This window comes from Semicossyphus pulcher, unplaced genomic scaffold (assembly GCF_022749685.1).
Source record: "Semicossyphus pulcher isolate SPU_LCO1_2020_fin unplaced genomic scaffold, fSemPul1.0.p SCAF_11, whole genome shotgun sequence".
NCBI classification, from domain to species: Eukaryota; Metazoa; Chordata; class Actinopteri; order Labriformes; family Labridae; genus Semicossyphus; species Semicossyphus pulcher.
The window spans coordinates 8042978-8065760 of NW_027211615.1; the positions used below are offsets into that span (position 1 = coordinate 8042978).

The 22783-nt window shown below is 43.0% G+C and overlaps 2 protein-coding genes across 4 annotated transcripts in view; one reads left to right on the plus strand and one right to left on the minus strand.

Annotated features, from left to right (window-relative positions):
• Nucleotides 1–315: 315 nt before the first annotated feature.
• rdh14b (retinol dehydrogenase 14b) lies at nt 316–3018 on the plus strand. Its single transcript, XM_069655387.1, has 2 exons — nt 316–669; nt 1863–3018. The coding sequence occupies exons 1-2, from the start codon at nt 316–318 to the stop codon at nt 2478–2480; spliced, it is 972 nt and encodes a 323-aa protein (XP_069511488.1). The 3' UTR covers nt 2481–3018.
• Nucleotides 3019–6749: 3731 nt separating this feature from the next.
• The window catches only part of LOC138585438 (brain-enriched guanylate kinase-associated protein), a 30197-nt gene continuing 14163 nt past the window's right edge, over nt 6750–22783 (minus strand). For all 3 annotated transcript variants that reach the window (XM_069657763.1, XM_069657764.1, XM_069657762.1), the window contains 5 exons: nt 21327–21488; nt 18212–18278; nt 15546–15653; nt 14876–14956; nt 6750–9039 (listed from right to left, as the gene is read on the minus strand). In XM_069657763.1, coding sequence (XP_069513864.1) covers nt 7621–9039; nt 14876–14956; nt 15546–15653; nt 18212–18278; nt 21327–21488 — 1837 coding nt within the window. In that variant the 3' untranslated portion in view covers nt 6750–7620. The remainder of the gene's footprint in view (nt 9040–14875; nt 14957–15545; nt 15654–18211; nt 18279–21326; nt 21489–22783) is intronic.

Below are 22783 nucleotides of genomic sequence, written 5' to 3' on the forward strand. Positions count from 1 at the left end.
AAGTAGTTTTGATAGCCTATGTAGCTAACGTTGCTAGCTTAGTTGATGTACAGCATTATTTTCTTTGCGAGCGTTAAAGTTTATTAGTCTAGCCGTATGTTTAATTCAAGTCTTATGATGGTTATATAAAAACATCAATGTCATAATATAAGACTATTACAATGTGTAAGTTAACATGGTTCGTAAAGTTGACAAAGGTGTGCACAAAGTACTTCCGGGTCAATTTTGTAACTTGGATACACAACACACCGTGACCGTAATACGAGAGAGTTCTGTCCCTGACTCCCTGCTGACCTGTTACTCGTGCCCGCTTACATGTCTACGGCGGTGCTTGTAGCCGCTGTTGTCGGTGGTGGGGTACTGCTCCTTATGCGCCGTTTGTTTCCGCAGCAGAAAGCTGTGAAGCTGCTCCGCTATCCCGCCGACACCATGCGAGGGAAGACGGTCATCGTCACCGGGGCTAACTGTGGGATAGGGAAGGCCCTGGCCGGGGAGCTGCTAAAGCTCCATGCCCGGGTCATCATGGCCTGTCGGGACCAGCGGAGCGCCGAGGAGGCTGCGAAGGACATCAAGAAACAAGCTGGACCAGAGCAGGGGGAGGTGGTCATCAAACACCTGGACCTGGCTTCTCTTGAATCAGTCCGAAAATTCTGTGAGGAAATTAATGAGGTAGGTTGAGTCGATACATGGTGAAGTTATTAAAATTGTCTCCTGCTGAGTGGACTGTTTATTTACTGTTTACTGTGCACTTAAGCTCTGGAAAAAGCTGGTTTCTAGTTCTTTCCAGCTTTTGCCATGTCCATTACAAAGGAGATCATTGCAGGTAGTTTGGCTGCAAGGGGGCTGTCCACGGTGCTGAACTTTTCCCCTGAACTACCAGGCACGAGTATGTTTATACGTACTACCGTTTATACCCATGATAAGAGAGTCTGTCAGCTCATTCCTGCCAGAAGTGCCTGGTCAAAAAACAACAAAATATTCAATTTCCTATAATTTAACACAAAGAAAAGCAGCACATTTTTACAGTAGAAAGCCTGCAGGATTATTTTTTAGATTAATTTCTAGATCCTTTGTGATAGGGAGAATGCAGCATTTCTGTAAATGTTATACTCTTCATTGGAACGTAAGCTTCCCTTTTCTGTTTTATGAGGCGACATTTATTTCACATAGCCACTGGGTGTCACCAGGTGTTCACCATAAGACCCAGTGAATGTATTTCAGGATATAGCAAACAGCAATGACATGATCGTAAAGGAATTATATTGTGGCTTCTGTTCTTTCTTTCATGTAAAGTGCCTTTGAGTACCTTTTAAAGCGCTACACTAATGAAATGTATTATCATTATTATTATTGTTAATATTTGGGCAGGGATGAAAATAGACAATTTCTCAGTGTATTGTATACAGATATGTCTTAGCAAAAATACAATTCTTTCTTAATCTTATAACTTTGTAAAATAAATATTTAACATTATTATAGATTGTCAACTCCTTTCAGTGCTGACCATAGTCTTATCAGCTGTGATGCTCTGCTACATGTGCTGCAGACAGTCCTGAGAGTATTTTAAACTACACGATGGCACCATGTCTTGAAAACTCCAAGTATTGCTTTCTGCATTTCACACTGTATCTAGTAAAAGGAAAAAAAGTTTCGATATTGGGAAACGTATACGCCAACACCGATGTGTGATAGGCCAGTATTGGCAGACCAACATTATATCATTCTGGCTCTCTCCAAAACATACATAGAGTTACTATGTTGAGTATATTGTCTGTTACAGGTGGTTTATTACAGTGCAGCATTCAGAGATTTTAGTTAAATTGTGGAGTCATACATTATTTAAAATTCTCTCACCCCTTCAGGAGGAATCCAAGATTGACGTGCTCATCAACAACGCCGGCCTGTACCAGTGTCCCTACACAAAGACTGAGGACGGGTTTGAGATGCAGCTGGGCGTGAATCACCTGGGACACTTCCTCCTCACTCTCCTCCTGCTGGACCTCCTGAAGTCTTCTGCACCCAGCCGCATCGTCGTCGTTTCCTCGAAGCTTTACAAGTACGGCCACATTAACTTTGATGACCTGAACAGTGAAAGTAACTACAACAAGTCCTTCTGCTACAGTCAGAGCAAGTTAGCCAACCTGCTTTTTACTCTGGAACTGGCTCAGCAGCTGGAGGGTTCGGGGGTCACGGTCAACGCTCTCACCCCGGGCATCGTGAGGACCAAGCTGGGCAGGCATGTTCAAATCCCTTTCCTGGCAAAGCCGCTCTTCTACCTCGCCTCGCTAGTCTTTTTCAAGAGTCCGTTGGAGGGGGCCCAGACGCCGCTCTATCTGGCCTGCTCCCCTGAGGTGGAGGGAGTGTCGGGAAAGTGTTTCGCTAACTGTGAGGAGGAGCAGCTGATGGATAAAGCTACAGATGAGCAGGCAGCTAAGAGACTGTGGGACATAAGCAGGAGGATGGTCGGCCTCGCTAACTGAGCAGAGTCCTGCTCTGTGGACAGGACTACGAGGGGGGCGAGTTATCTGGTCCTGGACAGACACGGTTTCTGTCCAAGACCACATAATTGTCTTGGATTGTCTCCAATAACTACCTTGGGGATAAAGTTAATAATTGACTTGCATATTGTGCCAATGAGGTGTGTAAATTAAGTGTCTGTGAGCAGGAGTGTACATTGCAGTGGGATAATAAGTGAAAGTATAAAGCTTGTAATTAAAAAATGTGCCTGTACAAAGTGATGGTTCACACAAAAAGGCTTCCCCGAGTGACATGATCCCTCCTTTTATGTACCTTCACTGCAATAATCTTCCTCATGCACATGTGTTATATTGAAAGGGAAATAAAACGACATGCTTACCTCTATACACGGCCAGGAAATTAGTTTTTCCTGGACAGCTCATCTGGGAAAATCGGGTTTATCAATTCCCTACAGTAGTGGTACAAAGTAGTGGTAGTAGCTAGAAGTGGACATCTGCCTTGTATTCCTACTCCACTGATATTCAGAGAAGAAAATTGACTTTCTACTTACTCCATTTGTCACTTTTGACACTTTAAGTTACTTGTTTCCAAATAAAGATTATTGGACACAAACATACATGAAACCATCCAGCCATCATCTATACCGCTTATCCTGTTCAGAGTCGTGAAGGGCCTGGAGCCTATCCCAGCTGTCATTGGGTGAGAGGCGGGGTACACTCTGGACTGACTGCCAGTCAGTCACGGGGCTGAAACATAGAGACAGACAACCTTTCACGCTCACACTTACACCACAAGCAACTTTAGAGTCACCAATGAACCTAACGAGCATGTCTTTGGACTGTGGGAGGAAGCTGGAGTACCTGGAGTAAACCCACGCATGCAGGGGCAGAACTCCACACAGAAAGACCCCCCTTTGTTTTAAATCAGACAACAAAATAGAAGTTACAAACCATCCATCCATGATCTATACTGGATATCCTCTTCAGGGTCGGGGCCTAGAGCCCATCCCAGCTGTCATTGAGCGAGAGGGGGTACATCTTGGACTGATCACCAGTCAGTCACAGGGCTGACACACAGAGACAGACAACCTTTCATGCTCACATTCACACCTACGGGCAATTAAGAGTCACCGGCTGTGGCTCAGTGGTCGTCTTTCAATCAGAAGGTTGGTGGTTTGATCCCCAGCTACCTCAGTCTACATGGTGAAGTGTCTTTGGGCAAGACACTGAACCCCAAATTGCTCCAGGTGGCACAGCCATCATTATGTGACAGTTGGGCACTTAACGCCTGCCATCAGTGTATGAATGTGCGTGTGAATGGGTGACTGTGACATATAGTGTAAAAGCACTTTTAGTCGCAAGACAAGAAATGGGCTATATAAGCACAGTCCGTTTAACCTAACGAGCATGTCTTTGGACTGTGGGAGAAAGCCGGAGTACCTGGAGGGAAGCCACACATACACAGGGAGAACATGCAAACTCCACACCGACCCACTACGTCCGAACCGGGATTCAAACTAGGAACCTTCTAGCTGTGACAGCGATAACCACTGCACCACTGCGCAGCCCTCTTACAAGCCAGTTAGTCAATTTATGAATGGATAAATTATTATCAGATTTGAGCCATGATAACCAGACTATTCTTACAAACTTTTATTGAAGTAACATTTTAATGCAGGACTTTTACTTTAAATGAAATATTTTTTACAGTGTGGTTTTGTTGCTTTTATTTCAGTTAAAGATCTGCTTACTTCCTCCTCAACTGCTACTGTTTCTATTACGTAAAATGTTACTTGTTCTCCCATTAAAAAAACCCCCACCTGAAATGTGGTTAAAAAAGAACAGAACTTGTGACTTTTTGGTTTCTTAAAAGTCACTCAGGAAGGTGGGGAAACTAAGAGGACACAGATGGAGCTTTAAAGTAGATTTTACTGTCAAAACTGACTTTAAATCAACATTTCACTGCAAACAGACGTGAAAATCATTACTAAAATATGCTACCTTGCTGTTTTTAGCCCGACCTGGTCAGTCTGTGTTTTGAATATGAAACTTTGACAGCAAATTTCTTTATGCCTGTGACCTGACAGACTCACACACACGTCAGGTTGAAAGGGAAACAACTCTTCTACTCAATACATCCATCAAAGCCAGGCTGAGTTGTCAGCTTTTCCTCCATTGTGAGGTCACATTATTGCTTGTGCCGTGCAAATCCTCACAGCGGTTTGAAAAGCACATCCATTTCTAGTTCAGCTTTTGTACTTGAATGCTAAATTTGTGCATACTTTAGCATGTATTATGCAGAGTGGAAGAAGACGAAGAAGAGGTGGGGGGTAGCTGTTAATCTGGTTTCCCTGCTGTTGATGTGTTTGAAGTGTAAATGCTCGGCTGTGTGTGTCTGTCGGAGGCCGAACAATGAGGTTAGGGAGGCAGATGAGCGAGAAGCTGCGGCGCGGTGGCTCCCTCCTGTGGATGGAATCAGTGTCACTTATAAATCCTCTCGAACCTCCGCAGGCAGGAGAGAGACGAGATATAGCAAATCATTGAATGGAAGAAATATATTACAATGACTGAAGGATGACTGAATGACATATAGAGAGTGGACTAAACTTAGTCCTACAGCTAACAGATATCTTCATTGTTGATTAATGTGCATATTTTTTTCACAACAGTACAGTTTCTCATAATCACAAATTAAAAACCCAAATATATCAGTTTACTGTTACAAGAAAGATAAAAGCAGCAAATTATAACATTTGAGAAGCTGGAACTTACGATTTTTAGTTTTTGCTTCGAAAATAGTTGCTGAAACCTTTTCTGTTATTTGTTTAATGACTTACCATTTAAGCCCTGAGCTAATATGAGAAAATACACAGTTGGGATGGAAGTAATGCTTATTTTCTTTCTTCTTTTTTAACATGATGATTTTGGTCAGAAATTTGGGAAGAGAGACGGGATGTCATGCCACAAGAGGCCCAAGGGTCGGAGTCAAACCTGGGCCTGCTGCGTCGAGAGTGGAGTCTTTGCACATGGGGCACAGGCTTAAACCTCCGAGCAACACTAAAGTACAACATTAAAGTAACAACCTCGAACCTTTTCATGTAAATAAATGTCTGTGAAGTCACTATCTATTGACGAATGAGGTAACACGATGGTGATTGAGCCTATGACCCACTGATGAAAGCCTTTGCATTTGCAGTATTACAGAATGTCTGTGGCGACTTTCGCAGAAAAATTTGTCGCCCAGTTAGCGACGTATTTTCCATCACCCAGCAGTAGTTGGTCTGTCAGAGAGGGTAGGCGGAGCTAAGCGGCTGCTTTTCCGCTCTCTGCAAGTGTTGCGAGTAAACAGTAATCTACTATGGCTGAACAAACAAAGAAAAGATGGATGACTACAGATACAACTTCAACAATAAGTGAAAATCCAAAGAAAAAGAAACAAACTCGACGCTCAGATGAAGCAAACAGTCTAAAAAGGAAAGCGACCGTCAGCTGTCGAGAGTGTGCTCCCGCAATTACCATTTATCACCATAGGTCCCGCCAAAGAGAACGAAACTGAGATCTTCGAGATTAAAACTTTAAATATAAAAGCACTTAGTCTAAAAATTGTCCGAAAATACAGAAAAGAAATCTTCAGTCCAAAACTCAAAGATACTTGGTTTAAAAAAACAGCAAGTATTTCTACTTGTTTAATGACTTAAATGATTAAATTTCTTGTCAAAAAAGTTGGCATTTAATGGAAAGTGTCAGAAACAGGGCAAGAGAGAGTGGGGATGACACGCGGCAAAGGCCTGAGGGCGGGAGTCGTGACCAGGGCCGCTGCATCGAGGACTGTAGCCTCTGTACATGGGACATGTGATTTAGCTAAAACGGCGCCCTGGCATTTAATCTTCTGATGATCAACTAACTGACAAACTCTTCTAGCCCTACACTTCTTTACAATTTATGGACCTACAAAGACTTAAAATAAGTATGACACCTGTACCACCTGTGAGCAGAAATGCAATTGTTGCTCTATGTTGACTAATAGCTGTTATTTAGTGTATTTAAAGTCACATAAACTCACAGCAAAACAAACATTTCCTCGTAGTATTCTCTCGATGACTCCTTGAACATGCAAATAAACTTCCTCTCTGTTTTTGACTTTGCTGATGTTGGCATAAAATCCTCCTCTACTGACCTATTTTTAAACTACAACAGTGATACAGCGGGGCTTCGTAGTGACTCAGCAGGAACACACCACATGGCTACACACACAATAGAAAGGCTTTGAGCTTATACGTGTAATTTGTGCTTTATTATTAGGCGAACAAAACAACCAAAATATATACTCATGCATCGTCGTCAAAGAAACAGGGTTACAGTGGCGTTCATGTGGGGCGTGGGGCATCCAAATGTGAGGTAGACTGGGGGCAGGAAAACCTCTCCGTGGGATATAGAAGAGCAAAAATATAAGATTATACTGACTGCTAAAGACAGATCTCAAAACGTTCCATCAATGACAAGAAAACACACCCACCGATACTGTCAAACTCAACCAACAGAAGAAAAACTAAATTAGGATATTACTTTGATTTCATGTTCTCTCTCAGTTCAACATTCACAATGAAATCTTCACAAAGCCGACACTGTTTCAGTCGATTAAAAATAACGACTGAGTCTGTTTACAATCTATACAGGCATCTCTTCTCTGTTAAAATACCTCTCTGAGTGTTCCAATATAGGATTGGCAGCTTAAAATGTATGTACAAGATTTCCATTTATATTTGATTGTTTTGGGTGTTTTTCTTGCTTACAGCTACATACAAAATATATCACTCAATTTTCAGTTATAAGTATATATTTATACATTTGTAATTTAAATACATACACATTCTTACAAATGTCACAGGCTCTTATTGCCCCACAGCCGTCTCTCTAAACTAACTTGCTCGGGGCAATTGAAGTGTAAACTTTTGCTTCTACGTCCAGACTAACCGCTTATAAATACTCAGCAATACTTACATGTTCTTGAAGGGGAATAATTCGCCCCCCTGGCTGCTATTCAAACCATTTTCTATGAAAATGCTAACAGAAGCTGCAGCAGGATTCTGGACTGACCAGGGCCTTCAGCTAGCATCCTACCAAAGAGTAAACCTGAAGTCCTTCAGTTCAGAAGAGTCCCATAAAGCTGCGCCTTGGTCAGACTGTCCTTCCTGGAAAGTCCCAGGGAGCCAAATTTTTGGTTGTACGGAGGAGGGGGAGGGGCTGGGACCGGCGGTGGCGACTGGCTCACCTGTGGAGGCAAGCTGTGCATCTCCACCTGGTAGTGCTGCAGCTCCGCTGCCATCTCCAGGGTCCTCTGGTTCAAGGACTCGGTGGAGCTGTTGGGGCTGGGGTCTACGTAATCCGCGCTCTGCCCGCCGGCTGCCACAGGACCCTCCCTGTCTTTGGAGCTGGACCCTGAGTGGTAGAGGCTGTGCTCGGACCCCTGACTGTCCTCCGCCTGGTACAGGTGGGCCTGGCTGTGAGCCTGCCGTAAACTTGGGCTGCATTCAGGGCTCGGGCTGGCAGCGACCCACCCAGAATCCATTGCACCTCCTGCATCATGGTAGAAGTCAGCCCCTTCCTGGAAGCTGCTGTAGAGCGGGCCGAGTCGGATCTTCGCGGGCCGGACTGAGAAGTGCTGCTCTGAGAAGCTGTACGGTGAAGCCCGGCCGGGGCTGCGGTACGAGTGTGCGCTCAAATCCTCCACGCTGAGCTGTCTCCATCGACCAATCAGCTCCTCCTCCTCGGGGGCTAAAGTGCTGCCTCGACGACTGTCTCCATAGGCGACACTCGGGGATGAAGAGGGAGGGAGCGGCTCGTAGGGCTCACTGAAGCAGGAGGACATGGTGCGGCTGTAGACGGGTGAGCTGCCGTTCTGGTGGTGGCTTAACTCCGTCTGCTGAAAGGGATGAGCGTTGGCAAAGCCTCTTGGACTGTCTCTCTCCCAGGATGAGTCACTCTTCCTCTCGTAGTCCCCTGCATCCCTCCACTCCATGTAGAGGGAGTGGTGGTGCGGGGATGAAGCAGCACTGCTGGGCGGGCCGTTGCCTTTGTCCTCAGACCCCCCTCCGCTGAAGCTGGAGTAGGAGCTGGATCCTGCGCCCAGTGGTGGAGGGAACTTGGGGAAGTGTTCCTGCGAGAAGCCGGCCCTCAACCCCACTGAGCCCTCCTCTGGGTTGCTGTCGGTGGAATTTTGGGGCCCGTAGAGCAGCTTCCTCTGACCGTGGAGATCCATGCTTGGCCTGCGCTCGCGGTGCCGGTCGTCGGGGCAGTACAGAGCCGTGTCACTGCTGTACAGGTCAGACTTGTAGGCCGCACGCAGCCCCAGACGCTCTCCCGGTCCCAGGCGTTCCAAAATAAAAGTGTGTTCCTGGGCTTGGGGGCTGGGCGAGCGGGAGGCCTGGCTGCTGCTGCAAGCCTCATCCGGCTTCTCGAGCACTTTGGCAATGAGAGAGGCGGAGACGGAGTCGGTGTAGGTGTGACACAGAGGAGAGTCCTCCATGTGCAGGGTCAGGCGCTCCTGAAAATCAGCAGGCAGCTGGAAGTGTCAGAGAAAAGAGAAAGACAGAGAAACATGTGATACACAGTATCTGTCACTGCACCAACAGATGGAGCATGAGCTCCACTGAATCTAGCACTTTCTCTGCTGATGAAAAACATTTCCAGACTTTGAAAATGCACATATAATATTCTTAGCAGCTTAATCTATTCAGTGTGAATAGTTACTTTAACACTGCAAACTCTACAGCACTACAACCCCCACTATTATATATCTGTTACAGAAGGTCTGTGAGGCTGTGCACATTAAATGCTCCTGTAGATTGTGCTTAATTATGTGAGTCAAACACTGAGTGACAAGTCTAATAAAGTGTTTTTATCACAATAAAAAAAAAGCCACATTGTAAAAGTGTACAATAAATGTGCTGTACTGGTACTATGATGTAAATAAAATATGGTAAATGAAAGCAGAAACTGATCATCAGCTTTTGTCATCAACCTAGCTGGATTTTATTAATTTAACCATTTTACTGACAAATCATAACATTGACATGTGCAAGTTTTTTTTTGAAGAACAAAAAATTGTATATCAATAAGTTAGAATATCTTATATCTTATATCTTATCTCAAAATAAAATGTTGCCGAGTGTATTCTGTGTCCTTTTTAAAGGAGCAGTTCACCCCTGGAAAAAGCCGCTGTCAGTCAAAGCTGGTGTTCTCTGTAATCGATAGAAGCAATAATATTTGAAATTGGCGCCATAGCTGTGGAGAAAGTTGTACAAACAGCTTGTGGTTTTGCCCATTCTACATTCCTACAACACCCAGCGTGCATTGCGCCCCTCCCTCTGAAAGGAAAAGCCAGCGAGAGACGCTGGAGTGAAATACTACCGTTAACAGTCAAGGACATTGATCGCTGCAGGCAATGGCTCAGAGCGGTACAGAATCTGAAATACGACGAGAATACAGTCTAAAAAATCTTCAGGTCTGCGAACAAGACATGACATCGGAGGCGGCCTTCCTAGATTGAGGAAGTGTAGTTTAGCGAGCTCCCTGGCCTCCGCCAGATGCCGCGTTTTACTAAGTCTGGTGGAGGTTTTCCAGGGCCCTTTGGAGAAGCAGATAGCGTCCTCTAAAGGCGCAGAGTGAAATTGCATGTTTTTCCTATAATGGCATTAGCTCCACATAATGATAGGACTGAGGTTGAAAATGGGCGAACTGGCCCTTTAAGACAAAAAGCCTGATTGACTGGTTTATAGATGTAGCAACAGTTACATTCTAAGAGTTAGTTAGTTTTGGACACTATCAGCATTTTTCTGAAGATTTTATTTTGTTGTCAAAATCAGCCGACAGTGGACGTGTCTCACTGTGGGATCGTACTTTATCAAGAGGCCTTAACATTACAGTTGTAATTAAGAAAGATGTCAAGCTCATACCACAATGCACTCTATTGATTGAATGTTCAACAGTTTCTTTCCCCCGTGCAGTGTGTGTATCAGCATGTGACACAGAACACTAGGTGATGTCTAAATATGCCACCACAACATCCACCTGTACATTTACCTGATTTCACTGTTATAATTGTGTTTGTCACAACAGTAAAAAAGTAAATGTTTAAGTGTCAAGAGCCTCAACAATAGAGAAAAATGTACATGAAAATGAAGTCGACCTGAGCTGCCTTCTTGGAAAAAGAAAGACATCGCTCTATTCTGAGCAGTTCACGATAAAAAAAAAAAAGCCTTCCTCCACTATCTGTGCCTCTCCATAGCAACAAGCATTAAGCCAGCACATCATCAACAGGAATCTAGTCGGTTGTTCCTAATTGGCAATGAGAGGAAGGCTAATTATAACTTTACATAGAGAAAAGACACCGCAGAGAAGGTGAGAATACAGTTTTCATAACAGTTTTATAACAACTCGGACCGAACTAAATCCCACTTAATTACTGTCCAGCATTTTTCATTCGGGCTGGCTTTGAACGAGATCACAATTAGCTTTAATGTGGCGTTCAGAAACGCGAGCCCGATCATCTCACACCCCTCACTGTGCTTGTTTTGCAGCACAACAAAACGACTGAGGCACCTCAGTGGGCGCTGAAGAGCCACTGCACTTCTCAAAATGCTGCAGCATCATTCATCAATATGCTTTCGATTGGCTCCCCACCCACAGGACCAGCAAACCGGTGGACATACAGTCGGTGCATGTATAGCCTCTGACCCCCATTATGTTTGGCAGATTGCCAGCAGAACAGTTTTTCACTCTATAACGGATCCCATACTGCGTACAGCCAGTGTGTATATGTGTGTTTGTGTGTGCTGTATAGGCGTAGGGGGTGTTTTATGATCCTTATGCAACCAGATGCAGTTTGCATTGATATTTCCACTCAGCCACACAGGCATTCTTTAACCTCGTGGACATTTGCCAGCTTTAAAATCCGCCCTTGTCACATGGGCAGGCACGCGGCCCAGGGCTGATGCAGCGGAAAGTGGCGCCAAGCTGGCCTGGTGTTAAAGTACTCATCAATACGCACATGCATCTCTTTTCACAAGCAGCAGCAGGACAGAGTGACGAGGCTGCAGGCGCGCTCCCCATTTACATTTTGCCACACGCTGTAGTTTTAGCTCCTTGAACTGCGAGCTGTCCCTCACACTTGAGCACAATTTGCCTTGAAGAAGTTTCCTTTGTGTTTCACGCATCAATGCAATCATGCGAAGCAATTACATGATTGCTAAACCCACAGCAGTTTAATCACTCACTGACTTAGCTGCATATTGAGTGACAGGAAGAGAAAACTTTGGAAGAGTATTTACTTTAAGTTTCACATCCAGGCTCAGTTCAAGTCCAAAATAAATTGATGAGGATGAAAGCAGACACAGTCAATGTGAGCAATTTGTCACCTCCAAATTAAATCCCTCTCATTTGTTTCCACTGACTCTTTCAAAGAAGTGGACGTAGCCAGGAGATGAATAGAGAAGCCAATGCAAAAATTTCTTCTAATGCAGCATAAAAAATTCTGTAGTATTGAAGTCTATACAAAAATGTCCCTCCCTCTCACTTTGTTAATCACTTTCGATAATGTTTTCCTAACGAGTTTTTGGTCTCAATTTATAGATTCAAGACTTATCCAAAACTGAATGATATCCATCCATCCATTATCTATACCGCTTATCCTGTTCAGGGTCGCAGGGTGCTGGAGCCTATCCCAGCTATCATTGGGCGAGAGGCGGGGTACACCCTGGACTGATCGCCAGTCAATCACAGGGCTGACACATAGAGACAGACAACCTTTCACGCTCACATTCACACCTACGGGAAAGTTTAGAGACACCAATAAACCTAACAAGCATTTCTTTGGACTGTGAGAGGAAGCCGGAGTACCCGGAGGGATACCACGCAAGCATGGGGAGAACATGTAAACTCGGCTAGCAACCTTACCACTGCACCGCCGTGCAGCCCCTGAATTATATTAATTTTGTAAATATTCGTCCTGTTTAGAGTAAAATACACCATAAGGTGCAGCTACCTTGTGATTGAGGCTGCCAACCCACATAGAGATTAAGCAATGTGTATCCACCCTGTTGTCCAAATATGGTCACCTATTTTTCAGAAGAACAAAGATGGCGGCCTCAAAATGCCAAACTCGGATCGCCACATCCATTGTTTAATACAGACAATGTATTTGACAAACAATAATTTGGCCAGTGTCTAACACAGCCCCTGAGTTTGGAGTAAAATACATGCAGGTTCAATAAATAGATAATTAGGAGGTTTTGAATCTCTTAACTTTAAGTTTAAAAAGTGAAATGTAGATGATTTATTTTTCCTTTTTATTTTGAAATAATACATACTGTAGTACATATGAATTAGACTGAAAACGCAGATATCGAACAGCATAACTACTGTAAAGTAAAAAATGATGTCTAGATCTTTTGTCAGGTAGCATGTTGAGTTGTGTTATATGAACTGCCAACTTTTTTAAGCTGACCTCTCTTACTCTTTCCACATGAAGGTTATTCAGCCAAAAAAACAGCTTTAATTCTCCGTCTCTGCTCTTCCTGCTGTGACCTGCACCAGTCATCACTCCATGGTGTCTTGTTTGGTGCCCCACAAAGGGCAAGATGACCTTCAGTTGCAGTCGTGACAGCAAAATAATCTTGTGTCATGAGCTCAAATTCATGTAAGTGCCGCCTCACATCACACCTCCTCTTCCCCTCCAAATAACAGCTATTTCACCAAATCTATCCCTTTGATCTGGCTACCAATGTGCTGGACATTTTCAGTCAGTACCATTCGGCAAGTCAAATTTCAGGGTAAAAATTTTACTTTTGGTTTAATGTTTACTGTTACACATTTAGGTAATTTTCAGAGAACTGCCGATATTAGTTACAGAAGTGACCATAAATTAAACAGTATTCACATCCTGTTGCAAGCAAGCATCATTAGCATTGGCCAAAACATTGACATGACACACGACAAACATCAGCTTTAACATCTCTGTTTTGCTACCTCAAAAAAAATTGGCTAAAATCAACACCGTTTGTATTAATACATACATTTATATTAACTGATGTAATCATTTCACAAGCTAGCCAGCTAACATATCCACTCATAAAGTATTTTGCCAGCGATAACACAAGCTAGCAAGCAAGCTAAGGTTAGCCAGCTAGCTTTAACTAAGCTAGGGTTGGTTGCTTCTTAATGTTAGCTTATAATATCATTCGTTAACAAAAAGCTAGCTAATTTACCAGCCAGATCAGCCTTCTGAGTTTGGAGAGACTTGGTTGAGGTGATACACTCAAGACCTAATGTTGCTACATTTGCTAGCTAGCAATTTGTATGCATTACCAAGCTGACATAAGGTAATAAAACCAATTGATGCCCCGACCCGTGCATCAAATGTCCTGCTTAGCTTGCTAAAAAGGTTAGCTGGGCTAAACGTGGCACGCAGCTAGTTAGCGAGCTAAACAAGCGCTTGTAGAGAATCTTGGTAGCGACGCTTTGGACAGGGAGCTAGCTCACCTATAGTCAGGCAGTAAGATCAGTCCTATGGTAAACACACTGGTGCTATCTCATAGATGGAAGTGTTGAGAGGATGAGGGGGTGGAGGACAGGACGAGGGCAGTGATGAAGAGGCGTATAAAGGGGAATGTGTTCGAATATGGATAGAGATGAAAACAGAGGTGAAGAAGGCATACAAACTGGGAAGTGGGGGACAGAAAAGTAAAGGAAATTCATACAGACTACAAGTTTTGGAAGTGTATAATTTAAAGAAACATGTTGTAACAACTGTAATGTGTATTTGTTGAACTTTACCCAATAAACACAGTTGAAAAAGAAAATAAAAATCGCTCCTATGGACCCTTGATTGGTTTTGTGAGGTGATGTGCAAAAAGATTGAGGAGCAGAGGGTGTGCAGGGTCTTTCGTAGTCCCAGGGGAAGGCAGGACTTCCCTTACCCCCCACAGTTTCATTGGCCTTTACAGGCGTTTTGATAAAAGTTCTTCAGGTTGGTCTCGCAAGGGCGCAATCCCCATACTTGTGTGTTGTACCGAGTGTACTGACCGAGAGAGAACCTAGTTTTACCCTGATTACACTCCTACTTTTCTCAGGACAGACTTAACTAGATAAAACTTTTTGTGCTTTGTGTTATGCAGAGTTGTGTGTCTACGTCAGCTAGAGACGTTAATTAGTCAACAGGCCGTAATAGGCAACCCAGAAGGACAGGAAATATCTCTAAATTAAGTTACAGTACAATATTTTTTACACATCGGCAACACAAAGCCATTAATACATGTAAATTACTTCACACTCCTTTAAACTTCTAGGGATTTTATGTGATTAAAATCTTAATAATTGTGTAGCAAAGTCAGTGGACTCACCTCAGAGAGCTGGGCCCTGTAAAGAGATTTGTTGCACTGGAGAAGCTGAGCAGCCAGGTTACAGTCCTTCCTGTACACATCCTGTGAAACCACGACATGACCACAAACAGAAGACGATACACAACATTTAGTAACTAATATTCACTCATCTTTGCGAGTATTATAATCATCTCTACAAACCTACTTTGCCTGCTTTACTTAAAGCTTCAAAAATAACTTTTTCTCTGCTTTTGTGCAGCATTATGAAGCTTAATAAAAGCAACACACAAGTCAAGTCAACTGTATTCATAAGGCTCAATATAAAAAAATCACAAATTATCCTTGGCGGCCTCAGATTTTAAAATCTGTGCGGCATATAATACCCTTTTATACCACTGAAGAAGAGAAAGAGCATTGGAACCAGTCAGAAGTCTGGCTGCTGCATTTTGGACCAGCTGCGAGCGGGACAAGGACGTCAGGCTGATCCCAGTATACAGGGAATTACAGTAAGAGCCAGCAGGAGATGAAAGCATGGTGACTAAGCGGATTGTTTTTTGTTCGATGCAGAAATTCCCTTTCACGGACAATAAAGCTAATATTCAGCTAATATGCATTATTTGATTCTCTAGAGCTGAAAATATAAAGAGATGAATGAGCAGTCAGAGCAGTGTGGTGTTTTCTGGGCTCTTACATTGTCTTCTTGGAGCTTCTCGATGGTGAGCTTCGCCTCCATCAGGTGGTTGTTGAGGACGATGATCTCTCTGCTCAGGGCTCGCTTCTCGTCGTCGTGGTGCTGAGACTGAAGACAACAGAGCAGTTTTAGAAATAAGCAGCATTTAAATAAGATAAACTTTTCATCCCAGGTTTTACACCTTTTAAAGTCCATCACAGTAATTCTCACCAGTCAGCACAGTTAAAATGACTTAATCCTGTTTAATGTAGATTCTTTATCACTTTTCATTCAAATAAATGTCTGTTAAGTCACTATCTATCACCGAATGAGGTAACACAATGGTGATTGAGCCTACGGCCCACTGATGAAAGCCTTTGCATTTGCAGTATCACAGACTGGGTGTCTGGTGCGACTTTCGTGGAAAAATCACGAGCAGCGCCCAGTTAGTGACGCGTTTTCCATCACACAGCAGTGGTTGGTCTGCCAGAGAGGGTAGGCGGAGCTAAGCGGCTGCTTTTCCGCTCTCAGTAAACAGTAATCTACTATGGCTGAACAAACAAAGAAAAGATGGATGACTACAGATACAACTTCAACAATAAGTGACAATACAAAGAAAAAGAAACAAACTCGACGCTCAGATGAAGCAAACAGTCTGAAAAGGAAAGCGACCGTCAGCGAGAAAAATCAAGAGTTACAACCGGAGCCAACTGTGAACGTCACACATGTGACACTGTCTGGATATCTGGGAGGTGTGCTCCTGCAGTTACCGTTTATCCGTTTATTATTTATGTGCCGCCAAAGAGAACGAAAACTGAGATCTTCGAGATTATATCTTTAAGGTACTTTATTACTTAAATGAAACAGGAAGTACCCTCAAGATTCAACCCAATAACCAAAAATCTGATCTGTTTTTTTCAGTCTATATACTGATACCAATACTGACATCGATAAGGATGCCGATACTGATACTGATACCAATACCGATACTGATGCCAGTACCCATACTGATACGGATCCTGACACCTGAGCTTTGGGTTATGGCCAATACCTACTACTGATCCAATAGCAGTGTGTAATTGATAAGCTGTGTGCCTGTCTGTGACAGTCATTCTATAACATGTAAGGCAAAAATCAGGCTTGAATTAGACATCACTACCCAAACTTTGTAAAACATGTAACACATACATACATTTACTGAATTGTTAATAAATAACCATGAACCTGGAACATGGTTAAATGTCTTTAAAATGACTCTGTTCTTTGAGATGATGTTTCACAATGTGCTCGATTAAGTTGGTTGTAAATGGTAACAACTCAAAGCGCTTTTAAACTACATGTCACCTTCACCCATTCACACACACACAATCAGAAACTGATGGCAGAGGCTGCTACGTTAAGTGTCCAACTGTCAATCAGTCATCACATTCACACACTGATGGCTATGCCGAGTCCTGCCCAGGGACACTTCGACACACAGACTGAGGGAGCTGGGAATCGAACCGCCATTTTTTTGATTGAAAGATGACCGACTCTAACACTGAGTAACACTACTGCCATCATTCCAGACACTGGCTTTGCAAATATATATCAGGTAGAGCTTGTTGGTGCAGCAAGCATAAAAAACCTTCAAACACTTTAGCTCCTTTCATGTGGGCATATTAGCGCCCTCTTTTTTTGAATGATGCAGTACATGCAATTAGACATTATCATGGAATTGATCTGCCCAGGACTGCCCCCATTATCACCATCTCGGATCTATACCCAATATCTGTATCGGATTGGTGCACGCCCACTGGAGAGTCCAGGTTTTAATCCTTTTAAAATGTGTTACATCACGGTATCTGCAACAACAGAATGTGTCCTTGTGTTGCTGTAGGTGTGCGAAAGTTTGCTCCTTTCCCTTCAGACTTTTCATTATACTGTAGGTGTGTGTAAAAGCACAGTCAAAGTACATCACTATGTTTATCAGTCTTGTAATTACGCTCTCCATCGCCGTGCAGGGCCACGGGGTCAGATGAGTTTGTGGCACCTCTGGAGTAAACAAGCTTTACGACTGCAGAGAGACTTACTCAGCACCTTCTCTCAGCCTTGAGGAGGGACTACGTGAGGAGAATCAATATCAGCTGATGAGGACGCTGCACAGGATATAAAACTGATGGCTTTTATTTTGAAAAACTGTAACAAAAAAAAAAAAAGCATGGCGACCTGTAACCCTGTATTAACCTTCTCTCTCACTGCTCTGGTGTTGTAATCACGACATAGATTATCATCTTGTCCTGTAACAAACCCAGTCAGCGAGCGTTTCCCAGCTGTCTATTCAACAGCCAAGACACCTGATTGTCATACAGTGTTCTCAGGAGGGCCAGTTAATTGTATCTTACTAGCGGCAAAAGCAATGTCTGACAAATGAAGTGAGGTGCGGTACACTGAGGAACAATGGGTTTGCTATCACTCTGCCATTGGAAGGAGGACAGCAAATTGTAATAAGCCATAATTACCGTCAGTGGTACCAACAGAGGGGCAGATTCATATTCAAATTGGCTCTCCAAGTGTTCTGTGCAGTGTCTAAGACCCATGACTTGTGCTTCTCTTTCTTTTGTGTCTGAAGGCACTTAACCGCAAGCAAGGGAATTCATGTGACTGTATAAGACAGAAACACAAACACACTTCTGTTTAACACTTACATCTCTGTGGATCTTCTCCTCCAGGTCTTGGTTGATCCTTTGCAGCGCTGAGTAGCTGCTTTGTATTCTGAACAACACAGGAAGAAAGACATTGCTCACTTGCAGATAATAGTTATATGTAGGCATGTGTGGGACTCACAGTAATGTGAAGCATATTTATGGACTCTGTTGAGCATATAAATGGACTCTGTGAACCCCCTCCATTCTCATGTCTTATTTTTGTTATTCTGTATATTGTCTTCTTCAGTCGTAATGTGATTTATATTCATGTAAAAAGCACCTGTAATATTTTAAAAGGTTTATTTGTCGTTAAAATAAGTAAGGCTCACACAGGCACTTTTGGGCAGCTTACGCGTCATTAAGCAGACCAAATGTCCAGCAATATGCAGCCACGCTAAGCTGATGTGCTTGTTTTTCTGCATTTCCAGGTGAGCAAAAGTGATGAAACAATGTATAAACGTAGCGACACTGATGTATAATTAGTGTGTGAGAGAAACGGATTTCTGTTAATGCAAATAAGTCATGTAAGTCGACGTTTTAGAAGTTAATTGAAAGTCTCAATGGAGCAATTCGCCCCTGGGAAAAGCTCAAGTCAATCAAAGCTGGTGTTCTCTGTAATCAATAGAAGCAATAATATTTGAAATTGGCACCATAGCTGTGGAGAAAGTTGTACAGCTCGTGGTTTCGCCCATTCTACATTCCTACAACACCCAGTGTGCATTGCGCCCCTCTGAAAGGAACGGCCCAGCAAGAGACGCTGGAGTGAAATACTACTGTTTTCCAGTGAAGGTCATTGATCGCTGCATGCAATGGCTCAGTATACGACGAGAATATACCGGTGGATCGTCTAAAAAATCTTCAGGTCTGCAGTCTACATTTCAAACCTGACGATTTTGAACGAGACATGACATCGGAGGCGGGCGTCCTCGATTGAGGAAGTGCAGTTTAGCGAGCTCACTGGCCTCCGCCAGATGACGCGTTTTACGTAGTCTGGCGGAGATTTTCCAGGGCCCATTGGAGAAGCGGATAGCGTCCTCCAAAGGCACAGAGCCAAATTGCTTTTCTTTCTACCATAATGGCATTAGCTCCCCATAACAGCATGATAGGACTGAGGTTGAAAATCGGCAAACTGGCCCTTTAAATGCAGCTCCTGCCGTGTTTGCTAGTTAGGAAGGAGGAATAATTTAAGTGTGAATGAGCGCTACACAATAAGCGGACATTTCTTGCATCATGTTTGAGTTAGCTCAAGCGTCATTCAGAAGACTCAAAGGTGTCCGGCAATTTCTATCCACGCTAAGCTGACGTGCTTGTGTTTCTGTGTTTGCAGAAATGTAGTAAAGTTGTTTTTACAAAGCCCATCTAGGCCTGGAAGTCCCTTTTTGTGGCCTAGTGTGCAGCAAATGCAGTATACAGTAGCATCCATGGATAGCTCCAAAGTGACCTGCAGGCTCAGCTGTATACTGAGTATGAGCTACATTGCATGCCACAGTCTAACTTTATAGCACCTAAATCAGCAGTAGTAGATCTCACTCTGTTATTTGCGATCCAGAAGGCACAGACATACTGTAAAAGGCAACAAATGAGCAACAGATCAACACAAAAACACTGATTCACTCACTCCTGGTCAAGGATTACCAACACAGAGGTCCAAAGCTAATTTTAAAGGTCAAATTGTGTTTGAATAAAGACTTTACTGCAGCACAAAATTATGCTTACATGCTTCTAGTTCTTGGAAAATGACTAAGAGTGTGAAAAGAGTGTTTGAAGCCTTTAGTCTCCAGAGAAAACTCTGTTGAGACCTTTGCCTTAAGTGATGTGTCACTTGAGTAAGCATTGCTTGTTGCTGAAGACTACAAGTTTGAAAATGAGAAAAATCTGGTGGTTTGGAGCTACAAAGAACTGAGCTTAATCTGTAGCTCGATTCTCATCTCAGTTTGAGGCTAACAGCTTGATGCTACGTTAGCATAAAACCCAATAATTCTCTAAGATACAGTTGTGGGTGATGCAGATGTGAGTTTTTGACAAGGAAGAAACGTGTAAACTTAAAAAAAGATTATGTTTATGCAGTTTTGCAGCATAAATTGGGTAAAAAAATGTTTTACATGCCCTTGTGAGTCCAACAATTCAACCTATTCTCTCGGCAGCCTTTTTCCTCTATGTTTACGTGTATGAAACTGCAATGCTGTTGAGTATGACGTACTGCTACTTTTTCAAGGCTAACACATTTTTAAAAGAAGGAAAACTGACAAATCATTATCTTTTCACTGCTTTTCAATTGATCGTCAACTTAAAGGACAATAGACAAGCATTTGGAGCGAAATTGAGCCACATTTCAGGGTAAAACAACTAATAAGCTAAGCTAGTGTTAGACGACAGCTAATGTTAGCATTCGACCACTTTCTAACTAACATTAAAGTTTGATGATGTAACACAATATGACAGAAAAGATTTAAATTCCTAGCTAACAGTGATGTTAGCTAGCTAGTGGTGATGTTTGCTAGGAAGTGGCTGAATGCTAAAGTTAGCTGTTTATAACGAGTTATCACATATATTGTTTTACTTTGATACATCAACCAAACTGTGGATTTTAATCATCCACTGTCTCTGCTGCTCAATGAAGAAGAGGTGAAATGATGATGATTAGGTAGATTACGTCTTTCCTGTCGTAATAAGTATCAAACTGTAATGTTAGCTCGGAAGTAGTTGAATGCTAACTTGTAACGGTAGCTAAAGAGTCATCAAAGAGGTCCTTTTGCCTTAAAATATGGCTTAATATCCCTCCGGATTTTCATTATTCAGTGTCTTTCAGTTGTTAATCAAGCAAGAAGCAGTGAATGGATAATGATTTGTCAGATTCCCTCTATTAATACTATACGCAAACCTGACGTCACAGGAAAATGGCCGTAAATAATACCCCTTTCCCACCAACACTAAGCAAATAGCCGGGTGTTAGTGGGTTTTTTGAACCGTGGGAAAGGGTCTTAAGGTGAATCTTCCTTTTGTTAGGATGTTTAAGTCAGGACTTATACTTGTAATAGAGTGTAATGGTAGAAATTGTCTTACTTTTACTTAATAAAGTTGTCTAGCTCAGTTTTCACTCAGTTTGTGGACCCACCTGCGCAGTTTGTCAGTAAACTTGTCCAGTTCCTCCTGTGCTCGGCGCAGCTCCGTCTCCAGGTACTGCCGCGTGGAGTCGAACTCGCTCTGCAGCAGCTCCAGCTTGTGTGTCGTGTAGGAAAGCCTCTTCCGTAAGTCCTCCTTCTGCTCCAGCAGTGAGCTGCGCACACACACACACACACACACACACATAAAGCAGATTATTGTATTCAGGGCATATAGAAGCTTGCAACTTTGGTGTGTGCGTGTCTAAATGCACTTGTAAGGGGCTACATATCTTTTTTAATGCACCCCTGAACGGCCATGCAGCGGTGATGAGAACATCATGAGAGGGTGATAAAAGCAGACAAGTTGTGTGAGAAAGTGCTTTGTATGAAGAAAACATGGGACCAAAACACGTATTGCTAATTAAAAAATCCAGGCAGGGGTGAGCAAGGAGCTTTTTAGGCTATTACATCTTTAAGCATTAGATCTCCTTTTCTGCATTTAGGCTCGGCAGCACATCACAGAAACCCAATCAGCGGTGAGATTGGTCTCATTGGGGGGAAAAAGAGTGTTCTCTGTGATGAAATATGAGCCAATGAACTCTAATACATCACATGAATAGACTGTGAAGGCTCAGATTTACTGAACAGCAATACCCCCCACATGTAATTCAGTGAGACAGCACAATGATGACTATTTTCAGAGCATGTGCATTACCTGGGCTCCAATCTAATAAAAGGGCAAATGTGAGTGGGAAAAGAGGAAATGTCTGTTGCCGTGATGGATCTGAATGTGCACGGCCGGGCTTAATGGACCCTGTATTGACGGACAGATGGAGGAAGGAGGGTAATGACTCTATCTGCAGCCGGATAACAGATAGCGAGATAGAGAGTGGATGGAGATGTGGTCACGTCGCTCTTTTCACTCCCTCTCTTTGTCTCTCTTTTAACGAGATCAAAGATACAGACGGTGGGGGCTGAGAAAGGCTGAATGGAAAAATATATATCAGGGACGGGTTCCTTTCAATGCTTTCAGGTCACTAAGTGGAGGTAGCATCCAGTTTTCAGCTCATTAATATGCGCTGGATGTTTCTGTAATCAGTGGGATGAAAAGTAGACTGGGTCAGTCCAAACTGTATTCAGATAAGAGACTAAATATTTGCAGTCTGGCCATTTCTCTTTCAGTTTTTGGACAATTTATTCAAGGTTTTTGTCTTATAAAGCAATGAAGCTGGATTTTATAATATCAGACAGTCACAAATATGATGCAAATCAGATGATATTAATGATCAAAATCCTAAAACCTAATGGTTTTTAATGGACTCGACTCATGCATGCAGGACAGTGCATTAGCCCGCTTTACTTTTGTACTACTTCTCCCTCTATCAATTTTTTAATGTTTCGAACACTCTGGCTTAATTTATTTGGACCATAGAAGGGTTGCTAGTTAGCTTACTTTTTGTCAATTTAA

What these genes read in the sequence shown, in the direction of transcription:
- rdh14b (XM_069655387.1), top strand. Translation starts at nt 316, where the DNA reads ATGTCTACGGCGGTGCTTGTAGCCGCTGTTGTCGGTGGTGGGGTACTG. An exon ending in TCTGTGAGGAAATTAATGAG is followed by an intron (nt 670 to 1,862) that starts GTAGGTTGAGTC and finishes TCACCCCTTCAG; the next exon opens with GAGGAATCCAAGATTGACGT.